The sequence below is a fragment of the Pituophis catenifer genome, unplaced genomic scaffold (assembly GCF_029215685.1).
Source record: "Pituophis catenifer annectens isolate HBS135680 unplaced genomic scaffold, rPitCat1.0.hap2 SCAF_8, whole genome shotgun sequence".
NCBI classification, from domain to species: domain Eukaryota; kingdom Metazoa; phylum Chordata; class Lepidosauria; order Squamata; family Colubridae; genus Pituophis; species Pituophis catenifer.
In genome coordinates this window covers 300,729-325,001 of record NW_027256888.1, presented here as the reverse complement: position 1 = coordinate 325,001, position 24,273 = coordinate 300,729, and the positions used below count along the sequence as shown (strand labels likewise).

General features: G+C 47.6%; 1 protein-coding gene across 2 annotated transcripts; it reads right to left on the bottom strand.

Moving 5' to 3' along the window:
- Nucleotides 1-511: 511 nt before the first annotated feature.
- Nucleotides 512-17,747, bottom strand: SH3TC1 (SH3 domain and tetratricopeptide repeats 1). Of its 2 annotated transcripts, XM_070948361.1 has the most exons (15): nt 17,354-17,747; nt 16,495-16,600; nt 15,468-15,608; nt 13,831-13,960; nt 13,628-13,701; nt 12,244-12,448; nt 11,788-11,915; nt 11,015-11,056; nt 8,757-10,442; nt 7,916-8,096; nt 6,533-6,683; nt 5,542-5,664; nt 5,267-5,417; nt 2,697-2,893; nt 512-991 (listed from the first exon to the last, which is right to left on the bottom strand). In XM_070948361.1, exons 1-15 carry the CDS (start codon nt 17,600-17,602, stop codon nt 755-757), a joined length of 3,801 nt encoding a protein of 1,266 aa, XP_070804462.1. In that variant the 5' UTR covers nt 17,603-17,747; the 3' UTR covers nt 512-754. The 2 variants fall into 2 exon arrangements, with proteins under 2 accessions (XP_070804462.1, XP_070804463.1); XM_070948362.1 differs by lacking the exons at nt 16,495-16,600; nt 17,354-17,747 and having other exon boundaries at nt 13,827-13,960; nt 15,468-15,525.
- Between the last annotated feature and the right edge of the window lie 6,526 nt (nt 17,748-24,273).

Here is a 24,273-nt window from a genome sequence, read left to right as displayed (position 1 = left end):
ACAGAAGGAATCTGTTGTAACTGGCTCAGTTACAGGGAAGAGCATCTAAGGATAATCCTGAAATGGACAGTGACAGTTGCTATAAAGGGAATGTACTGGAAGGCACCCAACTTCCTCGTTCACGCCTTGTCAAGTTCTCTTGAATGGCTCAGACATATTTGAACTTTTCTTTCTCACCCACCTTGAAGATTAGGCCAAGGCCCAACTCTTCATCCTTCAGAACATCTTGTGAAGACCACAACCACCCTTCATGGACACAAGAGGCTGAAAAGGATGTTGAACAGATCTTGATGAGACCACTCTTTGGGGGTGCTAGTAAAATCCTCAGATTGTAACTGGGTGCCCCACTGAACATTATTACTTTACTCTTTCACATGGAGATCCATCAGTTGCTGCCTCAGGTAACATATTCATATTCTAAATGCCGTTTCCCAAACAAACCTGGAACTATGTTAAAATTGGAGCATGAGAAAATGTTAAGTATGTATATGTATTATTTTAGCATATTTATTTTCAGTTAAATGCTTTCATTTGAGCTTGATCACTGTTTGCTGACTTCAACTGTTCTGTAGTTTCATAGCCAGCTGCTTCCAGGATCATCCCTGATGCCCTTTTCTTGACTTTGTCCTTATTTTGGGGGGAATGGGTGGGAAGGAGGAGGAGATACCGAGTGCTTCAGAAACTCAGGTGCCAGAAAAAGGGGGGCTGCTCTCTGTCCCTCGCAAGCCCTCCAGCTAGTGTCCAGAGGAGAGGCTCACAGGACTTTTCTCCTGGGAGGCTGGTCTGGAGAGAGGTTGATTCTGCAAATATTTAGCTCCGTGGCAAAGGCTCTGGCTTTCTGATAGAAGAAGAGAGACATCTCTCGGTCGATAAGGAAATTGTGGTAAATTATGGCAAGTCTGGTATAAATCTTCAGTTGCGCTTTCTTGTTCCCCAAATCCATGGCGGCAGCCAGTGCCAGATTGTAGTATCCTGCAGCATCAAAAGGATCCTGAAACATTAAGCGATAGAGGGTCTGTGATTACTTTTTTTAAAAAAAAAAATTGAAACAGGCCGGTCGGTAAGTCAAAGTCTAGGAAAACAACAAGGGAGTCAGGGAATTGCACAGCAGCTGTCAAAGTCAGAGATGCCAACACGAACTTGTAGTTTTATATAAATATATTTTACATCTCTCCCTCTCTCTCTCTCTCTCTCTCTCTCTCTCTCTCTCTCTCTCTCTCTCTCTCTCTCTCTCTCTCTCTCTCTCTCTCTCTCTCTCTCTCTCTATATATATATATATATATATATATATATATATATATATATACACACACACACACACACGTACAACAAGGTAGTCAGGCAAAGAGGAGCATCGTGAGGTAAATCCCAGAGCGCACAGGGCACTCAGAAGAAAAAAGGCGGGAAAAAAGGGAAACCCCCCCCTCCACACCCACAGCAACCAATCACGGTGCAGATAGCAATGACTCTGTTCTGCCTCACTCTTTGCTGTTCCCACTAGCGGCTCTGCTCACCCACCTCTAAAACCCAAAAAAGCAAGTCATGGCAGAAAAGACTTTCTGATTCTTTAGGGACGTCCTTGCCTAGGTTGACACCTGCAAAAGTAACGCAGCAACAACCACAACTTCAACATTGCAATTTTTTGCTTGAACAAAAAGACATCCTTCCCCCACACACACACACAAACTCACCCATCTGCCACTGAGATTTGGCAATGGTGGCAAAGCTCATTCTGGGCCATGAAAAGCCAGAGTGCCTTTTGTGGTCCCCCTGCCTCCCTCGCTCCCTCTGCCGGGAAGGGGGCAACTGATGGTTGGGCGGTTTCTGTGCTGCCACCACCGCCTCCAGCGGCTTCATTCCATGCTCTGACCCTCCCCGCAGTTCCCCCAGCCCTGCCCCTCGTCTGCGTGCCATGGCGTCACTCCAGCCCTCCCAGCCCCTCAGGACTGTCCCCCGCTTTCTTCCTTTCCTCCCGTGGTTTCTTCACGAGTCTCATCTCTGCAATTCACTTCTGTTTGGGGTGTCATGAGAGTGATAACAAACAGCTTCTCTCCTGGCTTCCCAAGCAGGTGGAAGGGAGAGGAGAAGCTTCCTGAGCCTGCAAAGAATGCAGGAAGGTGCTGGGCCTGGAGGGTTGTTTAGGTGTGCAAGAACAAGCATCAGCTTAATGAGTACGGCACATTCCCTTGTCTAAAATTAGGAGCCTTTTCTTTCTACAAAAACATTTTGCAATCTTTGAGTGCAAGAGGCTGTGGCCCAAAGGCTGCACCTTGGTTGCCTCCCTTTTTTTTTTTTTTTTTTGCACAAATTCTTCAAAAAGGGGTCAATGCACAGGGGAAGACAGAGGCAGCAGTCACTGGGGGAAATATCAGAAAAACCACCACAGTCCAAGTCCTCTAAATCAGCAAGGCTTCCTCATCAAATTAAGGAGGAAAGAGGGACACAGAGAAACTGCCATTAAGAAGTTATGGATCTTGGGAGGTGTAGACTGGCCTCCGGTGAGCTGCTTCTTGTGCATCTCTGCCTTTCTGGTAAAATAATCCAATTTATTTGGGGGGAAACATGACAAAAACTACACTTAGCATAGATTATTCTCCTCCTGTTCTGGTCTGTTCTCCTGGGTCTCCCTTACTAAGTAAAGATTCCAAAACCAGGTGAAGCAATTTCCCGTCTTCAGGTGCTCATTCCTGTCTTACCTTCAGGTCGTAGAAGGTGATGTCTCCCAGGAGAAGGTACACTTTGACATAATAGAGGGCTTCCTCGTCAAACTCCAGTGGGGAGGGGCAGAGGGAAACGGCTTTGAGGAAGAAGTGCTCGGCCAGTTCACACTGCCCCAAGTGATGGTGGATGACCGCCAGGCGGTGGTAGGCCACTCGCTCACTCAGCTGGTCTCCTAGCAAAGAAGCAAAGAGAAAACCGGCCATGAAAGAGAGAAAGATGGCAGGCAGCAGACCAGGGATGGTGGTCCTGATTCACCAGGTTTGGTAGTGAACAGCAGACCTAAAAATATGCCATCAAGAGAACCACGATGTCTCTTTAACGTAGGACGTGGCTCTGTGCTTGTGCTGAGATACCTGCTTTGATGGCTGCAATAAAATTCATCAAAGTTCTTGAGAAGGGTTCTTGGCCACTGTGTTTGCTTCTACAGGGTATGACAGGAAGCATAATTTCCCAGAATAGTTTGGATTCTGATTCGCCTGCTTGGCAGAATTCTAGCTGCCAAACAGTCTTGGAAGCCTCCAAAACTGACGCTTGAGATGTTGCGTCAAGAGTTGTCCAACCTGGGCTGGGCTGATGGGAGTAGGGGCTGCAGGAAGAACAGTCTCAAGTGAATACCGAATGTAAATACCGTCAACAATTCTGACGAAGCCTAAAATCCTCACATTTGAATTTTCTAACCTATTTATGAAGAATGACGAATCTGTGGAAGGCTTTGACAGGCAGAGATTTAACTTCTGTTTTAGAAAGTACAATTGGAATCCAAAGATTTCTTGTGTTAATTTCACTCCCCCACCCCCGCCACTTTATAAATAGGCTTCAGAAGGTCATTCAGCTGTTGGAGGCTATAGATTTATGGAACTGGGATGCTCTGATGACTGAATAATTGTGACAATTAGACAACTTCAGCCCGTTCTTCTTAATTGGCCTGAACTACAGTGGCCTGGCTGCCAGTGACGACAGCAGAAGGAGCAATGGGACACAGCTGCCACAGTCACTGGGTTGCTACCAGGATCAGTTCCCAGTGTGGCCATTGACTCAAAGAGCCTTGGTAGTACAGTGGTCTAAGGCACCCTGTTATTAAGCTGGTTATTAAGACCAGCTGCCTGCAATTACTGCAGGTTCGAATCTCACCAAGGCTCAAGGTTGACTCAGCCTTCCATCCTTTCTAAGGTAGGTAAATTGAGGACCCAGTTGTGGGGGCAATAAGCTGACTTTGTATAAATATATACAAAAGAATGAAGGCTATTGCTTAACGCATTGTAAGCCGCCCTGAGTCTCTGGAGAAGGGCGGCATATAAATCAAATTAAAAAAAAAAAAAAAAGGCCTCATGTGGCTCAACTGCCAGGAGCTTCCAGGCTGTCCCTCCCAGCAAGATCCAGTGCCCTCTGGCCCTTCTCTCAGGGAGGGAACGCCAAGGGCCCCCACCCCCTCTGAAGTGGAGGGGAGGATGCTAGCCCTGCAGTCTGGAGCTCCCTGAGCCCTTGCATTGGGTCATTTGGCAACATTTGGGGGTGAAGAGTGGCAGAGTTGCCTTAGCCACTCGGTTGGGAATAACTTGCTGTTATTCTAAGCCACCTGGAGTCCTATGGAGCAGGCAGCATACAAATGTTTGCATACATCAACAAAATAATCCCTAAAAGTGGTTGCACCCCAGTGTAGCAAGGAGGCTGACTCATCCTTTTTGAGTCTTCCACTTTTTGAGTCTTCCTCAAAGAGATTTCCTCTAGTGGAGCTTTTTCCAAGATTTGATGGCAGGGACTCTCCATAACAAGGCAGTAAAGTTCATGGAGTTTCCTGCCTTTGCAAGGAGCTCCCAACCTTGTTCTGCCCTTCTCCAATTTCTCCTGCCAGTCCCTCATTGCCCACAGGCTAAAGACTTTGCTCCCAGCTTCTCCTACTGCAATTGGGGTGAGGGTGTCTGCAGCAGGAAAAGCTTTGATGGAACCCCAGTGGCCATGAAATGGGCCTTTTTGACCACATACTGCAGACCTCCTGGACAAGGCTGTCAGTCCCTGGATTCAGCCCTCCTTTTCCCACCCTTCTGTGCACCTAGGAAGCATTTGTGGGGACTGCAGAACTAGGCCAATGATGTGCCTCTTTCTCTGCAACTCTGAATCATCCCCAAGGCCCTGAATGTTGAATCAGGGCAACCAGACTAATTTTTTTTACTGGCTGGAGACGTTTCACGGCTCATCTAAGCAGCTTCATCAGTCAGGGCGAGTCAGGTAGGCAGAGAGTCATTGGGAGTCAGGATTCAACCTTCAGACACCTTTATCTGTATGATTTAATGGACATATTGCAATGCATTTTGGGGAGAAAACCCCTTAGAGGTTGGTGTGGCAGGAGTTGGTACATTCCAACGAGACTCTGCCTACTGACTTGCTCTGACTGATGAAGCTGCTTGGATGAGCAATAAAACATCTAAGCTAACAAAAAAAACAGCCTGGTTGCCATGGTTCACCCTTCAGACACCTTTGCCCAGATGACCGAGAGTCTTCATTGACATCCCCAAGTGATTTTCGGAAATGCACCGGACAGGTTTACCTAAATCGACACTGAGCATTAATGACGTCTGGGCGTATCCGAGACATTCTTCATACTTCTGTAAGGTCAAGAACAACCCAACCAACTTGTTGAAGAGGCGAAGTTCAGCGCTGCCGTTTTTGGCCTTCGTGGCAAGTGGCAGAGCCTTGTCCTAAAACAAGAGCAGGACACAAAGGGCCGTCTTGCAGAGTGTAACATCACAAAGGCGTCACCCAGCCTTATCTGCCCGACGTCTCAAGGACGACCCGGGTGAAGGGTGGGAAGAGGATACCCACCCTGTAGAAGGGCGCTGCTTTTTCCTTTTCCCAGTCTCCGTTGAAAAATATGTCTCCCGAGGCTTCGAGCATTTCCATTTCTAAATTGGGGTCCTGAGAACTCAGAGCAACGTTGTGAGCAACCTAGGAGGAAAGGAGGGTTCTATCAGATGGAGCAACACAAAAGGGAACAGTTCAAACAGAAGCACTACGCAACCAAAAGCTGCTTGTAATCCACTTTCTTCTTTTTCCAGTGTTCCATAAATAGACCTTAGAGAATTAGGACTGCCGCTAGCCGCCTCTTCTGATGTCACATTTTACATTTGAATAAGAACTGGGTCATTTCCTCTTTGCTGGAAATGTAGAGGATCTTCTTGAATCACCCCAAATCACAGCCACAAAACTTTCCATCCTTTCAACCAAGGCTTGGTGACATCTTGAAGATGCTAAAGGCACCACAGAGAAGGTGGGCTAGGCAAGAGCATCTGGAAGAATCCGTGTGGGAGGTGATTCAGCATGGGTTTGTGGGACCTGATCTACAATGAGATTCCCACCTCTAACTGGCTGTCTGGAGAAAAGCAAACTTACATGCAATTTTTCAACTGAAAGGGATAGAATTTAAAGGAGCAATCTACACTTCTGATGAGAGCAACACCATTACAAATTGTGAAAGGGAGATACAGCTAGAAAGTGTATATTTCTATTCATTAGAAAAGAATTTACTAAGTTTACTTTTCTCAAATATTGAGATATATGGAAATAATTAGTTGTAAGTATATTTGCTCTTCCTGAGAAAAGTAAATTTAGTAAATTTCAGAGGGCATCAAGATATGGCTGAAAGACCCATCTCCTATTTGCTAGACAGGTCATTTTAAAAACAACCAAATTAACATCTTTTCTTTTCTTTTCTTTCTTTCTTTCTTTCTTTCTTTCTTTCTTTCTTTTTTTTTTTGAGTTAAAACAATTGAGGAAAAGGTCAATTTCAGTGGCCTCCCTAGATCATTCCGCTCACCTGGATATAAACGTCAACTAATTCATTCTCCCGCAGTGCATAATAGATCCTTCCTGCCTGGAGCCAGGCCTGAGCTTCCTTATTTTTGGCTTGAAGATCAATGAATATCCCAAGGCTCCTCTTGAGGTAGTCCAGAGCAGACCGGCATGCCCTGAAGGAGAAGGAGAAACACTATCTGGCTGACCTTGTATCATTTTCAAAACCTCTGAGGACCAACCAACAGATTATTTTGATCCACTCATGTGGATCCTTTAATTCAACCTTCTGCCATGTGCAGGAAACCCATGAAACCAAAATCATGGTTGAGAAGCTTCCCAATCAGTTCAGAACTGAAGACACTTCTTAGGTGAGAAGAGAAACATTGCCAAAGAAAACAGTCCAGTTGCCTTTTGGAAAAAGCACCCTTGGGAGTGACAGGGGAGAATTGTACGTTTAGAACTGCACAATCCTGTGGATGTAGCTTTACAATAAAGCCGAATTAGCTCATCCAGCCGTGTTTTCTGTCTGGTCTGCCTGAAAGGCATACATCAATCTTGCAAGTCTGAAAGTACAAATCTCCCACTATCACCATTACAGCCTGCTGACTTATGGAGGCTCCACCCTGAGCCAGTTGCTCTATCTGCTGTGGGATATTCTCCCTCTTATCTGATATTTTATTCAGATACACCATTGATATCTATTTATCAGCTGTGGAAACCATTCTGATTAGAATCTTTTTGGAGACTGTGATCAAACTAGCAACACTTGGACAGAAATATTACGAGATCTATAGTCACATCATCAACACCAGCCCTAGAGATCCTCATGCAGAACTTCAGCCAACCAATCTCTCCCAGCTGGTGGGGTTTTTTTCTAGCATGGTTCCTGCACCACACAGGGATAAAAATGGAGCACCCGGAGCTCTCAGTATGAGAGAATTTAGGAAAGTTCCACCAGCTGAAATTCTGCTCATCATGAAGCTCATAGAATCAGAAAGGAGGGGGCAGGACGAGATCCTTTCCCTGCAGTATCAGAATCCGGCTCTTCTCAGCACCTCTCAGAAGCCTCTTTCTGTGGGTCACTTAACTTGAAAGACCGAAATGCCTGACCCTCCCCCCTCCCCCTTAGAGAGAATGCGAGCATCCCGCAGCAACCGTGGGGAAGAGCTGAAGAACGCTGCTTGTCCAGCAGAGCTCAGGCCAGGCCAGGGTAAACTGGCTGACGATGATGGAAACTTTGATCCCAGACATCAGAAGAGGGCCTGTTCTTGGGATAAAGTAACCTTTTGTCAAGGGGAAGAGAGCCTCTTCTCCCTGCAGAAGGGCACTTTTGTGTCCGGCTCACTACCAAAGTGGCTGAGTGACAAAACCTCTTCATTGGAAGCTCGTGCGTTGCAGTTCCTACCTTTCTGTTCCCAGAGACAGGTAGAGATGGCTGATGGTCTCTAGCACCTGCCCTTCCATGACCTTGTCGGACATCTTCCTAACCAGGGTGAGCTGATATTCGTTGTAGAGGACACACTGCGCTGGATCTGGGACAACCGTGCTGTGGAAATGACACAGGTGCTGGACAGCCTGGAGTTGCCCTAGAAAGGAGGAGCGGTTGGCCCATTAATGCCACAAAGTCTTCCAACAGCATGACGCCCTCGGCCCCCACAGCTTTTCACCAGCCTGAAGAGAAGCCCTTTACGTGTGGCCGTCACTTTCCATGCAGTGAACTGCCTGAATCACATCAACAGTAATAAGCAACAAATGCTCTTTATTAGGGCATCACCAAAGAGCATTTGGGCTTCTAGGGATTTCCTGTCTGTTCTAGGCAGTTCGTGAAAGGTCACCATTTCTTAAAAGCAAATTTGAATTTTGAACATAAGAAGGAAGAAGGCATATAAAACTCAGTCTTACTCTACCCAGAGCCCTACTCAAACCATAATCTGAAGAATTTGGGTATTGAATAGGAAGGAGGAGGAGGAGGAGGAGGAGGAGGAGGAGGAGGAGGAGGAGGCAGAAACTTCCACCGTCTCTTCCTGCGTCTTCTGTCCCTTGATGGTTCCAGGTCATAGCAGAGGGAGAAGCAAAGGCAGCAGACTTGCTTTGAAATGCGTGTCTGAGTGGAGAAAAGAAACCTGAGCAACGCCCTCAAACCATAAAATATCCATCTTAGCTCCTCTGGGCCCTTTGCCTTGATAGCTGGGAAAAAGCTGCACGGCATCATTTATCCTAATTGTGAACCTGGGAAATGAATTTACCTTCCACATCCTCGCGTTCCATCGCCACCAGAAAGGCCCACTCATAGCAATTCCTCCCCTTCTCCTTCTGAGCCCCACGGGTGTAGTGGTGCCCCAGCCGGAGGAGGATGGCCACGAAGTTCCCCCCACATTCTCCACTGGAGAGTTCGGAGAAGAGCTGGATGGCTTTGATCAAGAAATGCTCCCCCAGGCTTTGGGCAGACGAGTGCAGGCACAAGATGCCCAGGTTGGCCAAAGCCACTGCCTCGTTAGCCACGCTGCCTGTCTCTCTGGAAATGCTCAGAGCTTTGAAGTAGCTCTCCACGGCTCGCCTGGGCTGATTCCTCTGTCTCAGACTGATGGCTGCCATGTTATGGATGACACCCAACTGCTGGCGGGTGCTCCAGGGGGACTCTGCGACTGCGTTTAAAATGCACAGAGCCGTGTCAGTCTGCTGATGGAGGATGTAGAGCCAGCTGAGGAAAATGAAGTGGCTAATGGTGTCTTCCACCACTCGCCCACTCGTGTTCAGCTCTAGAACCTCCTCCATGTAGCCGATGGCTTCTTCGTACTGCTTGTAACGGCTGTGCAGCTGAGAAAGTTCATAGTAAATGACGCTGCACAGCTTCTGGCTGCCCCTGCTCCCTTCCAGCGCGTGAAGCAGTTCTCTGAGGTAAAAGGCCACGAGGGAGGGGTGTGTTTGTCCACCAGGTGTGGGACTGTGGACTTTAGAGGCATTCCTTAACACCAAATCGATGGTCCTGAACTGCTCCAGCAGAGAACAGGAGCTGTGGGAAAACACCACCTTGGCGCAGCTGAGCGCAAGGCGGGGCAGGCACTTCTGGCTGTAGAGTTGGCCAAGCTTCAAGTAGCAGTCCACGGACCCTCTGCCGCTGGGCAACCCCTGGCCCGTATTCAGCAGCAGCTGCAGCCTTTCCAGGAAGGGGGCCGGTTCCTGCCCCTGCTTGAAACTCAGGCAATGCTTTGCCAGCAGGAAGCAGGCCCTGGCCTCGGCGTTTCTGCTCTGGCTGAGCACGGCTCTTTTCAAGGCGTATTTCAAGATCTCCAGGGCCATCTCTGCACCATCCGTGTCGCTGGCCAGGCCCATCAGCAAGGAGGCAGCTTTGTCAAGGAAAGAAGCGCTTTTCTCCACGTTCTTCTGTTTCAGGTAAATGCCTGTTAGATGGGTGTAAAGAGTGGCTACCAAGTGGAGGTCACGAAAATCCCCCCGCAGGGTTGCCAGGGCTTCTTCAAAATACACCCGAGCCTGAGACAGCTTGAACCTTCGGAGACTCATTCTTCCCAGCAGGTAGCACAGCCGCGTCGTGGCCCAGGGCAGGTCGGCTTGTCTGGCCACTGCCCGAGCTCGAGCCAAGTAATCCATCAGCTCTTCCTCTGTGGCATCGCCATGGATGGACGTCTTCAGGAAGGACAATGGAGGGTCGTACAGGCCCCCGAAGCCATCTTCATAGCCTTCCTGATTCAAAAACGACAGTAACAAATCAGGAATTTCTGGCCCCAAAGTACCATCCTGGCACATGGAGAAACATGGCTTCTGCGAAAGGGGGGGCTCCTGCCTGTGGCAAGTGGGCAGCTGCTGCTGCTGCTTATCTTCAGTCGGCTGAAAGTCCTTCATCTTCATTAGTGACCTCACCGCTCTGCATGGAGTTGGACTCTCCTTTTCACTAAAGAAGGAAGGGGGCATTTCTGAAAGACACAGAAAGAGGAAGAGTGCAAGTCTCAGGGTTGGTTCCAGGTTGCTTCTCTCCCTGACAAGTTTCCATCTGTTACTTCTTGCCCTGCCTTTGGAGAACAGGCCGACCCCCTCTTCTCTCTGACAGCCCCTCAAATGTTGGAACACTGCTATCACGTCGCCCCAGCCCTTCTTTTCATTAGACTAGATATAAAAGATGCCTTCACTAGATACCTGCATTAAATATCTTCACTAGATATAGATATAAAAGGTACCAAGCAGTGGAGAAATCCAAATTTTTTTACTACCAGTTCTGTGGGCGTGGCTTGGTGGGCACGGCAGGGGAAGGATACTGCAAAATGTCCATTCCCACCCCACTCGGGGGCCAGTTTGCCAGTTCTCAGAACTGCTCAAAATTTCCACTACTGGTTCTCCAGAACCTGTCAGAACCTGCTGGATTTCACCCCTGGTACCAAGTAAAACTTCCATCACGCGTCATATCAGCCCAATGTTTCCTCCTCTGCCTCGTTTTACACTTTAAAAAACCTAAAATGTTCCCTCTGTCTTGAATATTTACACCTTTTACCTTCCTCGTGAGGTTTCTGAAGGCCCACATCATTCTGTGCATCTGTAAGAGGAGACAAATGAGAGCATCGTTCAGGCCAAGTTTAGCTTATTGATTGCCTACTTTGGGAGGCCTAATACTGTAGAGAGACTCGAACTCCCATCCTGGGAACTCTGCAACAACCTGGTGACTTCACCCAAGGATGCCAAATTTGGGCCTGGACACACACAGATTTATTGGGTTGGTGATGACAAATTTCCAAGTATGGTTTCAACTGGAGATCAGAACCTTACGACACCAAGTATCAGGTAGACTTATGCTTTTGTTTTGTTTTGTTTTGTTTCCTCCCTCCCTCCCTCCGTCCCCCTCCCCCATCTTCCTAAATTGAGGCTCAGCTTCCTTTCAGATAAACGGTAATACACAGCTCTACATACTAGAAGTAATTGCAGTGTCAGTAAATGCAGGCCTTCCAATTTTTCTTAGGCGCAGAAAACTTGAGAAATGACCTACCAGTACTAAATCCTTTGAAATTGAAGAAATTCATAATCCAACTAAATTCATTCTCATTTGAGCTTTGCCCTGCTGAAGCATTCAAATGATTGAATCTTTAAATTCATGCTCATTCAGTTCCTTGACTTTGGAGGCTAATGAAACGTAAATAATATATAACTTGGCAGTTCATACGACCACTTGTGTCTTTCTTTTTTTCAAGCTGCCAAGTCCAAGAGGTGCCCAGCAACCTTGCGCCTATGTCCTGCACAGGGAGAGAGCCACAAAACCTTGGAACTGCTCACCAATTTGATAAACGCTGCAAATGCTCTCCTGGGAACCGTGTGCCAAGAGCCTGATCAGGTTATCCAAGAGGGATTCTTCTTTCATGAAGGAGTCACCATCTTCCCGGAAGAAATCCATGTATGGAAGTCTGAGAAAGGAGGAAATAGGGCAATTTTAGGACTTTTATGGCTTTCCAGGGCAAGTCCTCCTTACCCAAAAATGAGGAAGAGAAGGAGCAAGAGGGCAGTCTGAAAAGTAGGGGGGAAAGGGAGATGTGAAGATAAAAGCATCATTATTTTTAATTCTGCTAACGGTTGTCTTGTGGGCTCCCCTCGGGGTCCCATCCCCCATCTTCCTTGACCCAGACGGTGGCCAGATGATCTGCTTCCTTATCACCAACCCAAGTCAGGAGGAACCTTTTCTGCCTCACTTGACCTGATACTTGGCAAGCGTTCCTTAACTCGAGTGGTACTTACTCTGTGGCCATGGCCAAGAAGCCCTCGGGCTCCACACAGCTGCTCTGCACAAAGCCAACCTGGCCCGAAGAGAGATGTCTTCCCACAAACCAAGGCATGCATTTCATGAAATAGCCAATGATTTCCATTTTATCTCCGTTTTGGAAACTGATCTCGTCCGGCACAGCACTCTCGTGGCTGACGACTGCGATAGATAATCCTGTGGCTGGACGATATGGAAGACATCAAACAACATAGTCAGACATCATAACATGTCAGTGATGTTAATTTTAATGTTACAAGTTTCACAGAGAGTAACATTAGAAATAAGAGGTCATTCAACCCACCCATCTTAAAAGTGGAGCGTATTTCTTAGCCTATAATATCCCTGGCAATAACCAGGAAAAAAAGAGCAGATAGAAATAATTTATTACAGGAAAAACAGCTAGAGCTGCCACCTGTGATGGCTCCCCCAGCTGATGTTTCTCTTCCACAGATTTGGGGGGGGGGTTTCAGCTGTTTTGTACTTCCATCCATAAGACCACTAATCACCAGTATAGCCATTAAACTGGATGGATAGAGACTGGTCTCCAAACTTCCCCTTATAATGGTGGGAGTAAACACACAAGGAGCCCAAGAGGAATCTGTGAAGGCATCTAAGTCCTTCCCACCCTTGGTTTAGGCCTGAAGTCACCCACCGAACCTACCTTACTCATGCTCCTGGAGGCGCTTTGGTGGGACCAGGAGAGGGAGGACGGGACAGTTCTGATGCTATCTTTTGGGATCACCACAAAGGATGTGAGAGGACACAACTGTGCAGTAGATCTTGAAGGGGGTGGTTCTTTTTAGTGGCAAGGCAGAAGAGAGGGGCCACTGAGGGTCTGCAGGTCTTAAGGCTCCCCCTGAGCCTGTTTAATATCTACCTGGATCCAGGGAAGGGGTCTCATCCAGTGACCCTCAGGATGGGGATGAGGATACTCATTTCTCAGCCAATCCTGAGAGTGTCTCTCCAACACCTTCTTTAATAGGGGCAGATTCGTCCATTTCTGGAAACCTCTCTCTCCAACAAGGAGCTTCGAACGTCTTTCATTTATGATCCTGAAGATCTGCAACCAGGATCTAGTGAGCTTTTTTGAGCTCTCCTGCTGGCTAACGTCTTCCCAGAAACCATCTCTCTCTCTCTATCATTCACCCATCCGAGCCAATTTTTTAAATAGAATTTCCCCGCAAACAGATCTGGCAGGAGAGGGGATCAGAGGGTTTGAAGGAGGAAGCTAAGGGAATCCCATCACAGTGCCAGGAAGTTGAGTAAACGGGCGGCATTGACATGTTCTGTTGGAGGTTCTGTTCTCTTCAAGTCACGGACACAGAAGTTAAAAATCCAATTTTAATTATCGCTCCTTACCCGCTTGATCTGTGACTGGAAGTGCAGTTATGCAGGCCAACCCATCAGATGCTGCGTTTGCTTTCAGAAACCATCTACACATTCAAGAAAATAATATTCAACCAACCATCAATGGCACCACTGCAATGCGCTGAAGATAAGATCAACCCCCGGAGCTCTCGTTCAGACCGAGGGAAGCCCTGCAAGGGAACTCGGGTACCTACTGATGGAAAGGCACCGGGGACTCCAAGACATCTGTGGGGTGGTCATTCCGGACTTGCTCTGGAGCTGCTGATTCCACTTGGCTTGGATTGGCTGCATCAACGTTCTCAGGACAAAACCCAAAATAGGCACCTGAAGGGAGGAAAGCACCACATGAAACAGGGGGCGCCTTCTGCAGTTGTGGATGCGGTTGTCGTTCATCAAAGAGTAACATTGTGCTCGGTGGGAGAATGGAGGAGAGAGATCCCATGATTGAAGTAGCTCTTTTTCCCCAGGTAGAGCAGAAACATATCCTACCCCACAGGATGGGCTGTGAGAATAACCTTGGGAGACAGGAGGAAGAGCTACAGCCAGGACAACCTTTAGACACGGGATATCTCAGCTCCTCAAGGCAGTCCAGAAAGGAAACCAAAACCATGAATCCTAGCATTCTCTTTTTATGTAAAGTTACAGTAACAGGGTCTTGCAAGTCTGAAAGCGCTTCCCCCCCCTCCCTTGCCTTTACTTGCCAAAGAACTAGGGAGGGTCCCTTCTGAGACATCACTTCCTGCTACCTCTCCACCCGGTAGAGCCAGCTGCTGCTTAGACAGTTTGTTGGGCTTGTATTTGAGGGATCCAGAAGGCAAATCCTCCCCAAGGAAAGGCTTGGGAGCTGACTGGGAATGAATTCTGAGCCAGAATTCCTGCTTACTCAGCTGCCTTGGAGGGCTACCGTGTCTTGGACTACCGCAAGGACATCATTCATCGACTCCCCGTCGCCCCTTGTTTCTGTGGGAGCCCAACAGCCAGCAGCATTTTTAGTGGCAGGAATGAAAGCTTTTTCCTTTTCCTGTTTGCAGCTCCACTCTGGTGATGGAGAAGGAAAGTGCCAGAAGGGGAAAAAACAGCTCCCCATTAAACTTTTCATGGGGAAAGATTTTGAATACTCAGGCGGGATTTTTCGTCAGTTTTTTTTTAGCCAGAAAGACTGGCCTCAATTGCAAGATGGAAGTCAAAGAACACTGGAGAAAATCTTGTACAACTAAATCCTTATTCTTTGCAGTGGAATATATGGATGGGGGGGAGGGGTGAAAGGCAGATCAACAGCCCCCCCCCCCCCCCATCCAGTGGATTCCCTGTACTTTTCACTGATTAGCAGTCCTTCTATATTTTGTGCTAATTACAATTTCTGAAGACATTTTTTGAGTCTCCAAGTTAGCATCACAGAGAGCATGCTCTCATAGTTAAGACAGGGTGTAACTAAGCTGCAGGTAATTGTTGCCAAATCCAATGACACGTGAATGCAATTCCTCAAATATGCCTCTTCACACAAACACCAGTTCCGAGTCTTGGCACAGAGGAGGAGACAGGCAGGCAGGCGGAGAGAGAGAGAGAGAGAGAGAGAGAGGCAGGCAGAAGTGTGATCCCAGCCAGAGCTGAGGCATCTCTATCTCCAAATCCAATTCCCTTCCAACCAACAGAACCTCTTATTTTGTCTTTATTTGACGTCATCCTCAGAACATGAATTTGTTTGTCTTTATTTGACATTTTCCTCAGAACATGAATGAACTGAAGCAGAGCCCAAAGCTTCTGCTCGTATCTCATTCAGTTCAGCAGATGCTAAATACTGTTTTGCAAGTAGAGGTAAAACCCCAGGTACCTTCTTGAATTAAGAGTCCTCTGTAGATCCGATGGAGACAATTTTCATCTAAGAGGACCTCAATTCCAGCAGCTTCTTCTGGTGAAGAGAGCCACAAAGAGTCATCCAGCAACAGAGTCTCCAGGCAGGGATTTAAAAAACCTGTGAAAGGCATTTTTCATATTATCCAACACAGTCTATTCTTTAAAAATTAGTAGCGTTAATTGGAAGCATATCTTTCCTAGAAGTACCACAGCTTTTGACCAGGTACCCAAAACTCTCTGACCTCCAGAGTATTTCTACCCATAATCCATCCCAGGTTCAAGAAGAAAAGGAGAGGCAGCTCAATGGAGCAGTACTGGCTTCTGGTGCGAAAAGGATCCTTCGATCTCCAATGCAGATTGGAGAGTGAAACTTCCTTGTTTTGACAATTGTTGCAATTTCTGATTTTGACCATTTCAACCTGAATACAGTAAAACTTCAGTGAGTTCCTGAGGGTCTCAGTCCCTAAACTGAGGCCCTTCCCCACCTCTGAACAGAAACTCCCTTTTCTGGTTCTTCAAGCAGCAAAAACTCCCAAGGATGGAACTGGCAGATTGTGGCTACGGCCGTGTTGCATTCTACCCCACCCGGTTATTTGCCTTGTAGTGGAACAAAACAGATATTATATTCCTGAAGCTGTCCTTGGGTGGGGAAGGAAAAAGCGGGGAAGATGACTTTCATAACCCTAGGAATTCTATCCATCATTTTTTCTTGGCTCAGAAGTTGAGCCACTAGAAAGGAAGAAGAGCAGCAACCAGGACAGTAAAGCCAAACAGACCTATCTTAAACCACAGTTAGATCCTGGACTCAGGGAGGTGGATCCAGTCTGAATAGTTCTGGATTCCAAAACTCTTCTCACAAAAACCCTTAGTGTGAAATTAACTGAAGCACTATCGTACACAACGTTTAAAACGGGATCTTTAAATTTGTATCTCTTAAACAATGTCTTAATTTTCAGAGCACCAGCAGCCACCAAAATACCAAATCTTTTGATGTGTTGTTTTACCAAGAGAATAGTAAGTTATAAACTTCCAGATTTCCTCCAAGGTCCAAAATGTGATGGCGATGAGATGGCCTTCACTGTGGATGGACAGCAATCTGGCCGACAACTCCTGAGGAAGACAAAGAGGAACAGGGCATTTCTTCTGGGAACAAAACTAGTAAACCTTTGAGTTTAAATACAAGAAAATCATAGTGGCAGCCTGATTCTGCACTACACCTTTGTTCCCTCTTGAAAAATGGCACAAATATGACTGACTAAAAATGGAAAAAGATTTTTGCAGCTAGTTTCTGCCTTTCCTTGGCCCGGTTACATCTGCTCTTCAAAATATTTAAGTTTGGTAATCTTTATTCCATTATGTTACACGTTAAAAATATTATACTTATATTCTGAATGGGTTAAGACGCATATGTAGAAACGGAGACTGACTTCCATATAAAGCGCTCTACAGAATCTTATGAGACAAAAACCGCCTCTAAATCTCTTTAGGAGAGAAGAGAGAAGAGGGGATCGGGGGATCAAGAAGAAAGGGGGGGAGCGGTTTCCACAGTTCAGGAGGTCCACGGCCACTGATCTCACAGCCAAAGGTTCTAGGATCCCAAATTTGGGAAGAGCCTTTGGCTCCAGGGGGTTCCCCCAACTCCTTCCCATGATGTGGCTCTTTCCAAGCACACGAAGGGGAACCAGAGGGGACCCCCACCGCCTCCCTGCCTGCAGCTGCCACACATTAGGGCCACAGAGGCACCGCCTATCACAAGGAGGGAAGCCGTGGCAGAGACGTCCCTTCTCCTCTCCACCCCACCCTGGGAATTGGATGGAGTCCATAAGACAAAGGCCGACTTTCACCCCACCTTTACAAGCTTACACTAAAAACCGCCACGGCCCGCTGGCTGTCATTCTCCAGGAGACGGAGTCTTCCCTGCAGATGCTCCTGCAGCTGAGAATCGGGAAGGCCCGTCCTTCGTCTGATCAGGGTTATCTTCAGGAAGAGAGCTGAAAATGCCAGGTTTATGGTTAATGGAAACGTCCCCAGGAACAGCCGTTCGGTTTTCCTTTTACCTTCTCCCCGTTGAGGGCGGAGGTGCTTTCTGGTCTGTTGGGGCCAAAACTCCATCTCCACTTCTCTTCTTTGGGGCAGCTGTGGGGCTCAGGTGTGAGCAAGGAAATTTCACTTTGTGTTGCAAAAAGTCAGAAAACAGGCAAATGAAATAACCGCTTCTTTTCCCGAAACGAGTAATGCAGTGAAATCTCCCCTGCAAACCTGTCCAGCGAAAGAGAGCAGGAGGAAGGTCCCTTAGTGTAGAGGGCCACCAACAGGGCAATGGCCAGACAAGCGGGCCCTGGGCCCCAGCCAAGAAACCCCCATCTCGGACAAGCCCCTCCCCAGTTCCCAAGAGGAGAAAGGGAGGGAGGCAAAGCTCTTTCAGACCTGACTCCCTCTGCCTCTGGAGCTGTTCCAATCAACCTACTCCATGGCACTGCTTTCCTCATCTGATGGTCCTTGCATGGCTGAGGCTTGGTCCGTGCTGCCCAGCAGAGCCCCAGGTTGCCAGCAAGAGGAATAAAGACCTTCCCCCAAGCTCTGAATACCCCCCTCCCCCCGAGGGCTGCTTGACCCCCTTCTCCCAGCACTAAAACTGCAGGTTAGAGCTTCACTTTTCCATCCTTGGAGGAACTTAATCTCCGCTGCAGAATTTATTCCCTTCTGAATATTTAATTAAATATTCTCCTTTTGTCATAAATTGTATTTGTAGCTTTGAGTGCTTCCAGGGTCGAAAGACAAGGAATCAACCCAAAAATAAAAGACAAAGCTTAGTAAACATTTAAATACCATTCCCGTTACATAGGATAAAAGTATTTATCCATATTTATTGTTACCTGAGTTTATGAATTACTTTAGCTGACACCCATCTTTCTTTGCTGCAAGCCATGGAGACCAGAGTCATAGGAATCCTGCCCTGCAGCAGATTTTAATCCAGCAGATTGTGAGTGGCTGAATCACAAAAGCATTGGCATCTCAAACTAGTAAACAGTTACTCAGTGTCAGAAAATGAGATCACAAGCTTTCACTCTGGCCACCCAGAGATTATATTGGGAGGAGGGGGGTGGAGGGAGCAACCCCAAAGTTTAGTACGATCTCTGCAGTCCAGAGATGAAACCAGGGGTGAAATTCAGCAGGTTCTAACAGGTTCTGGAAAACCGGTAGTGGAAATTTTGAGTAGTTCGGAGAACCAGCAAATACCACCTCTGGCTGGCCCCAGAGTGGGATGGGAATGGAGATTTTGCAATAGCCTTCCCCTGCCATGCCCACCAAGCCACACCCACAGAACCAGTGGGAAAAATTTTGAATTTCACTCCTGGAAGAAACCCATTCAAAAGTCAAAGGAAAGCTGGAAAGATGGTGTGTGTGTGTGTGTGTGTGTGTGTGTGTGTGTGTGTGTGTGTGTGTGTGTGTTACCTTTTTGCGGCTGCTGTAGTGTAGCCCTCTCCTTCCCTGCAGGAGTTGGCAGGACATTTGAGTGGGCTGGTGGACACATCTGGCTGGGGTCCCACTGTCCCAGGAGCTCAGGAGGTTCTTCTTCTGACCAGCTTGGGGTCTGCCCTGCTCCAGGTTCAAGGGGAGATCTGAGGGGAGGCTTTTCCTGGGGGGCAACGTCAGACGCAGTGGCTTCTGGGCTCCTGTCGGCTTCTGCTGCTGCTTCTGAGGGCTCCATGTTTTCTAGACGGGCAGCAGAAACATCCGGTCGCACAAGGCCTACATGGCAACAAACCGTCTTTGGTTAAAAGGTCCCCTTTGCTAGGAGCCCCACGCTGGGTGGACTTTGGCATTTCTTCTCAGCCCCATTTCGCCCCCAGCTGCCTAACAAGACTGTCAGGCTACAGGATTACAAGGAGTTTGCGCATGGGATGTTTCTGGAGCACCTGGAATTCATCCATTGAATAGGAAAGGGAGTTCCCCTTCTTTATTCCCGTTTAGCAGTTCTGCACAATCCCCATGGACAGATCTCCGTTTCTGATGGATCTGATGAAGGAGCAAACCTGGACACCAGCTCTACCGAAAGAGAGACCCTGGATCTTGAGGAATGTGTCTGCCGAGGCTGCCTCTTGATTTCTTTTCTAAGAAGATGGGAGATCTGCCTGGGATCAGAAGACTTTCCCAGAGCAGCAGAACCTCTGCAGCTACGATGATGAAGTTGGAAAGAAAAGGACCAGCATGGACCAAGGTTCCTCCCTGCCCGTTGGTTGCCATGGGAGGAATGCTTGCTTGGCGTGGTTGCCGGACGGAGACGGGCAGTTTTGTGCTTCCCAGATGCCTACGCCTAACCCAGCTGCTGCTCCTCAGCCCTCTTCCTTCTGGGCCTTGCAAAGGACGTCTCAAGGGCCAGCTGGGAGAAAAGGGCAGGGAAGGTTGCAGAGCACAAGGCCCCTCCCCTCCTTACAAAAAGGCCCCACCCACCTTTTTTCAGCCGCTCAAACTCGGATGATGCCTCTGGGGAAGGGCAGGTGCCGCTGCAGTGCCCCTCTCCCCCAATGGCCCTGGGCGGCCCCTGGGGTCCAAGAGCAGAGGGGGGCAGCTGCACCTACTGCCTTTCTGGCATTCCTGCAAAGGGCTGGTCCTCCCTCCTTGCTCAGGATCGCCCCTAAAGTCTTCCTCATAGTGCAAGGCATGAAATAAAACCAGAAACACCCAAAGAGCCAACATAGCAGGCACCTACCTCCTCCTTGTCTTGCTCTCTCCAATTTTCACTCTGCCACTCCAAAAGTGCTGATCTTTCCCTTCCTGTCCCCCGCCCGATTCTCTCTCTCTCACGCACACACACACACATACACACACACACACTTTCTTTTCCTGTTGGCTGTGGGCTAATCGGCCCTTTTTGCAAACACAGCATGTTGACCTTTAACAGGCTCTGTTAATCTTCACAGCCTCTTCCCTAAGGTAGGCCTTGCTCAAAGGTAGGTCTCGCCCAGTGGTGGGATTCAACTAATTTAACAACCGGTTCTCGGCCCTAATGATTTCTTCCAACAACCAGTTCGCCAAACTGCTCAGAAAGTTAACAACCGGTTCTCCCGAAGTGGTGCCAACTGGCTGAATCCCACCACTGGTCTCGGCCATCCAAACCCCGGGGTCCGTGTGAATTCAGAATCTCCCCCTAGAATTCCAATACCTGGAATAATCCTCCCTTCTTCCTAGCCCCACATCTCAGCCCGGCCCTCCTGGATACTGCTGCCGGCCAGGTAGCCCTTCCGAGACCAGGCAGGCGGTCACTCTTGGACGGAAGGCCAGGACCAAGAGGCCTTCAGGGTCCCCACCAGTGCGTGGAGATGCAGCTTCTGAGCCGGCTGCAAATTAAGCCCTAAGCGTTTGAGGACAGCCCTTGCAATGCTTCCGCCCACCGAGAGTGACCAGTCCACCATGAGGTGGACATCAACACCGAGAGATCAATACCAGCCATGTAGAAGCACAATTTTTCAAAGGCTTCTCCTATTTGGGGGGATTCTTCACTGCCTCAGGCTCATCGACCCCCACGTCTCTTCAGAGTCTCCCACCCCTGGTTGTCTCATCTTCTTAAGGGCTTTTCCAACATGTTCTCCTACTGTAATGTCTACTGTTTGTTTTATAAACAGTAACTAAATCCATTTTAATTTGAAAAGCAGCCTTCAGCCCTTCTGGAACAGAAAAGCACCATAGCAGCATTTTAAATAGACTTTTTTGTCAGACCATTTGATGGTGCACCACGTTCTCTTTCCAGATGCCCAGATTTGGTTTCGCTGCACACGAAAACACGAAAACACGATCCCTCCCTTTCCAAATTCCTTTTTGGTGGATCCAATGTTTTGAATTTCTCTGAAAGGAAGCTGTGGATACAGGACTGGCGGGATGGGGGACTACAGCGCTTCCCTTCATTGTTTCCTTTAGGACCGGCCCGTTTCCTGCTTTATTACGCTGCCAAGCACATCCGAAGGGCCCAGGGGGTGGCCGGGGGTGGAGCAGAGAGCGGGACATGTCCAGCCAAAGGGATTGTGGCTCTCCTCCTGTTCAAAAGCAGCGCCTTGCTCTCTCTATATTTAAGAAGGGCAGCCCTTGAAGAGCACTTCAGTCGTGCCTCTGCACAAACTCTGGCGGTGGAGTGGTTGGGAATAGAGTCCATCACGGCTCCGAATTCCCATTCATATGTGGAGATTGTAAATTACTTTGCTGAAAAGGAGGAGCCCCTAGACTTTCACTAGCAAGCCAGCGAGATCTGGGCCAGAAAGCAGGTCTGTGAGGTGGACTCCAGCTGCTCCAAAAGTCTCCTCAGTGACCCTCACCAAAGGGAGGGAGGGGAGAGCCAGTTGTGCCACAAGGCCACTGCTCTGTTAATGGCTCAGAGAATGGAAATGGGGGGATGGGGAAATAGGTGGGAAGGACAACCCTCAGTCATGGGGCTCAGCTCATCCTCCAGGGGACAGAGGCAAAAGTTAACATGGTTTTGAGTGGGTTAGAGAACAACAGATCAAAATTTACCAGAGACGAATGCAAAGTCCTTTACTTGGGAGGCAGATTTGCAATCCACTGATCATAGCAGCCATGGCTGCCTTGCACTTTGGGGAGGCCTGAGGGGCCTGGCTGGGGCCTGACCGTCTTAGAGAAACCTATCTACGTGGAGGCTAAGAGCCAATGTCAGTGGGACAGTATATAGTCAAATCAACATGGTCAACTGGGGTTATGAGTCCAGGCAGATCCAGTTTTGCCTCTGGTACAAGGCTACGAGTGTAAGTAGCCATCGGTATTAGCTTACATTTCACTGTATATCCTTATATAGGCATTCAAAGCAGTATTTTTAATCTCTCTCATTCGGTAGCAAGAAGCTCCCTGTGTAATTTTATAAACTGTCTTTCTGACAGTTCACAAATCTTCCCAGCCTAACAGAAGATAGCAAACAAAATGTACTTTTTTTGCCTAGTAAAAGTTTGGGGAATCTCTGCCATCCACAAACAAATGAACAACACCCAAGGATCAGAAACTCACAACCGCAACACCCGAAAGGGAAGCAGGTGCCTGGCTCTACTGGCATTGCCACAGTTAACCCAGGATTAGAATGCAGGTCCACACAGAACTATGATGGCTTACTGGTTGGATGGCTGCATCTTTGTCCCTGTTCTTCACCACTATATAATTATTTGAATTAGAAAAGCAGATAATCAAGTTTAAGGCTTTTGTCTCCAAAATGATAAAAAGTGTAACTGAAATATTTCTTCAATTCCCTACTGTCAATCAATGTTAGCTTGTTTTAATTCCTCTGTATTCTTTTTTCTAGTAGAAAGATTCTGCAAAGTAAAAAAAATAATTTAAAAATGAGGGAAAAACCCCTCAACTTCTAGGTTGTAATAGCTACGGTTTGAAAAACAAGTCCGCAGTCAGGAAAAGGTTTAACTCAAGCACATCTCAGAGACAGTCACTGAAATATGCCAGAGCCTCTTACCTTGAAAGAGTTAATGCCTCTTTCTGGGGTCTTTTGGGGGCGATTTGTAGTTCTACCACTAGACCCCCAGAATCAAACCAGAAACCTTCGAGAAGGAGGGATAATGAGATACAAAGCTGAGGGGGGGAAGCAAAGCAATTTAACAGCAGAAATAGAGTTATGGGTGGTTTCAGCCAATAAAGAGGGCAGGAAGTCTCAATTTAAAGGGCCAGGTGGGGACCTCCAAAAGGCCAGTCCTGACATCATGTATATCTTCTTCCTGGACTTATCACCATTTATCTGAATTCATCCCATGTATAGCTTCCAACAGCTGTTTTTCAGGCCATGGCGATTGCCTTCTTGTCCACCATTCTGACTGCTACTATTTTAGCAGAAAGGACTCCCACTGGCTAATCAGGCCCTTGGCTCTTTCAGTGCTTCTGGGGTCACCTCAACAAGGGAACCCTTACTGAGTTTCAGGTACGAGGTCCCTGAAGGAAGTCAGGTAATTTGCTTAAAACAACTAGATAATTTCTGAGACCAGCCATTGGATTGGAGGTATGTGTGCATTCTCCTTACATCGGGAGGACGTAAGATGGGTCCATGTTCCATCCGCTCCTCTCTTACAGCCGTGAGGACGGTGCAAATTTTGCAGTTTAATTGTGGCTTCACTTTATGCTTCTGGCCCCCATCCAAGATGGGAAACCACCAAAGGGTTCTTAAGGGAAGCAGATGAAAGCCCAGCTCGATTAGCGCGAAGGGTATTTGTAAGGTAAGGTGAGAAAACAAATATTTTTTTCTTATTCCCTTTTTTTGCATTTTTAGCTTTCTCTTTGATTTCTTCTGCCTTTTTTCTCACTTTGTATTAATTGGAATTGGTTTCTTTAATAAAGTGTTTAATAAAATTATACCCCCCCCCCCAAAAGAGACAAGGTTTCAGTTCTGTGGTTGTGGCTGCCATTCTGACTTTTTTGACCTCCGTCTGGAACTCGAAGGAAAGCCCCAGGAACTGAGTAAGAAAATCCACCTGATGACAAAGCCAAAATATGGATTTGGGGCTTTTTTTCAGCAAGAATCCAGCTGCTTGTTAATTTTAAATATTCCATTTCTACCTTCTTTTGTCCTTTCTTGTTTAATTAGGTGAACAAGTTCATTTAAAGAACATAATGACATTGTCTACAGGAACCTGTCAGGGTGGGTGAGGGGACACAGGGTCCCGATGAATCTCACAAGACTGAAATTTTTATGGTGCATATAAAAATGGGGGGGGGATGCTTTGAGGGCACCCTTGGACTCTGGACTCCACAGGCCAAAAAATGAAGCCCATTAATCATTCCTC

Bases quoted from the DNA above. Each gene is read 5' to 3' on its own strand.
- SH3TC1 (XM_070948361.1), bottom strand. From the start codon at position 17,602: ATGGAGTTTTGGCCCCAACAGACCAGAAAGCACCTCCGCCCTCAACGG. The intron at 13,961-15,467 runs GTACCTGGGGTT...TCCTCCCTTCAG, and splicing joins AGGACTCTTAATTCAAGAAG to GTGCCTATTTTGGGTTTTGT. The intron at 11,057-11,787 runs GTGAGCAGTTCC...CTCCTCTTACAG, and splicing joins TTGCAGCGTTTATCAAATTG to ATGCACAGAATGATGTGGGC.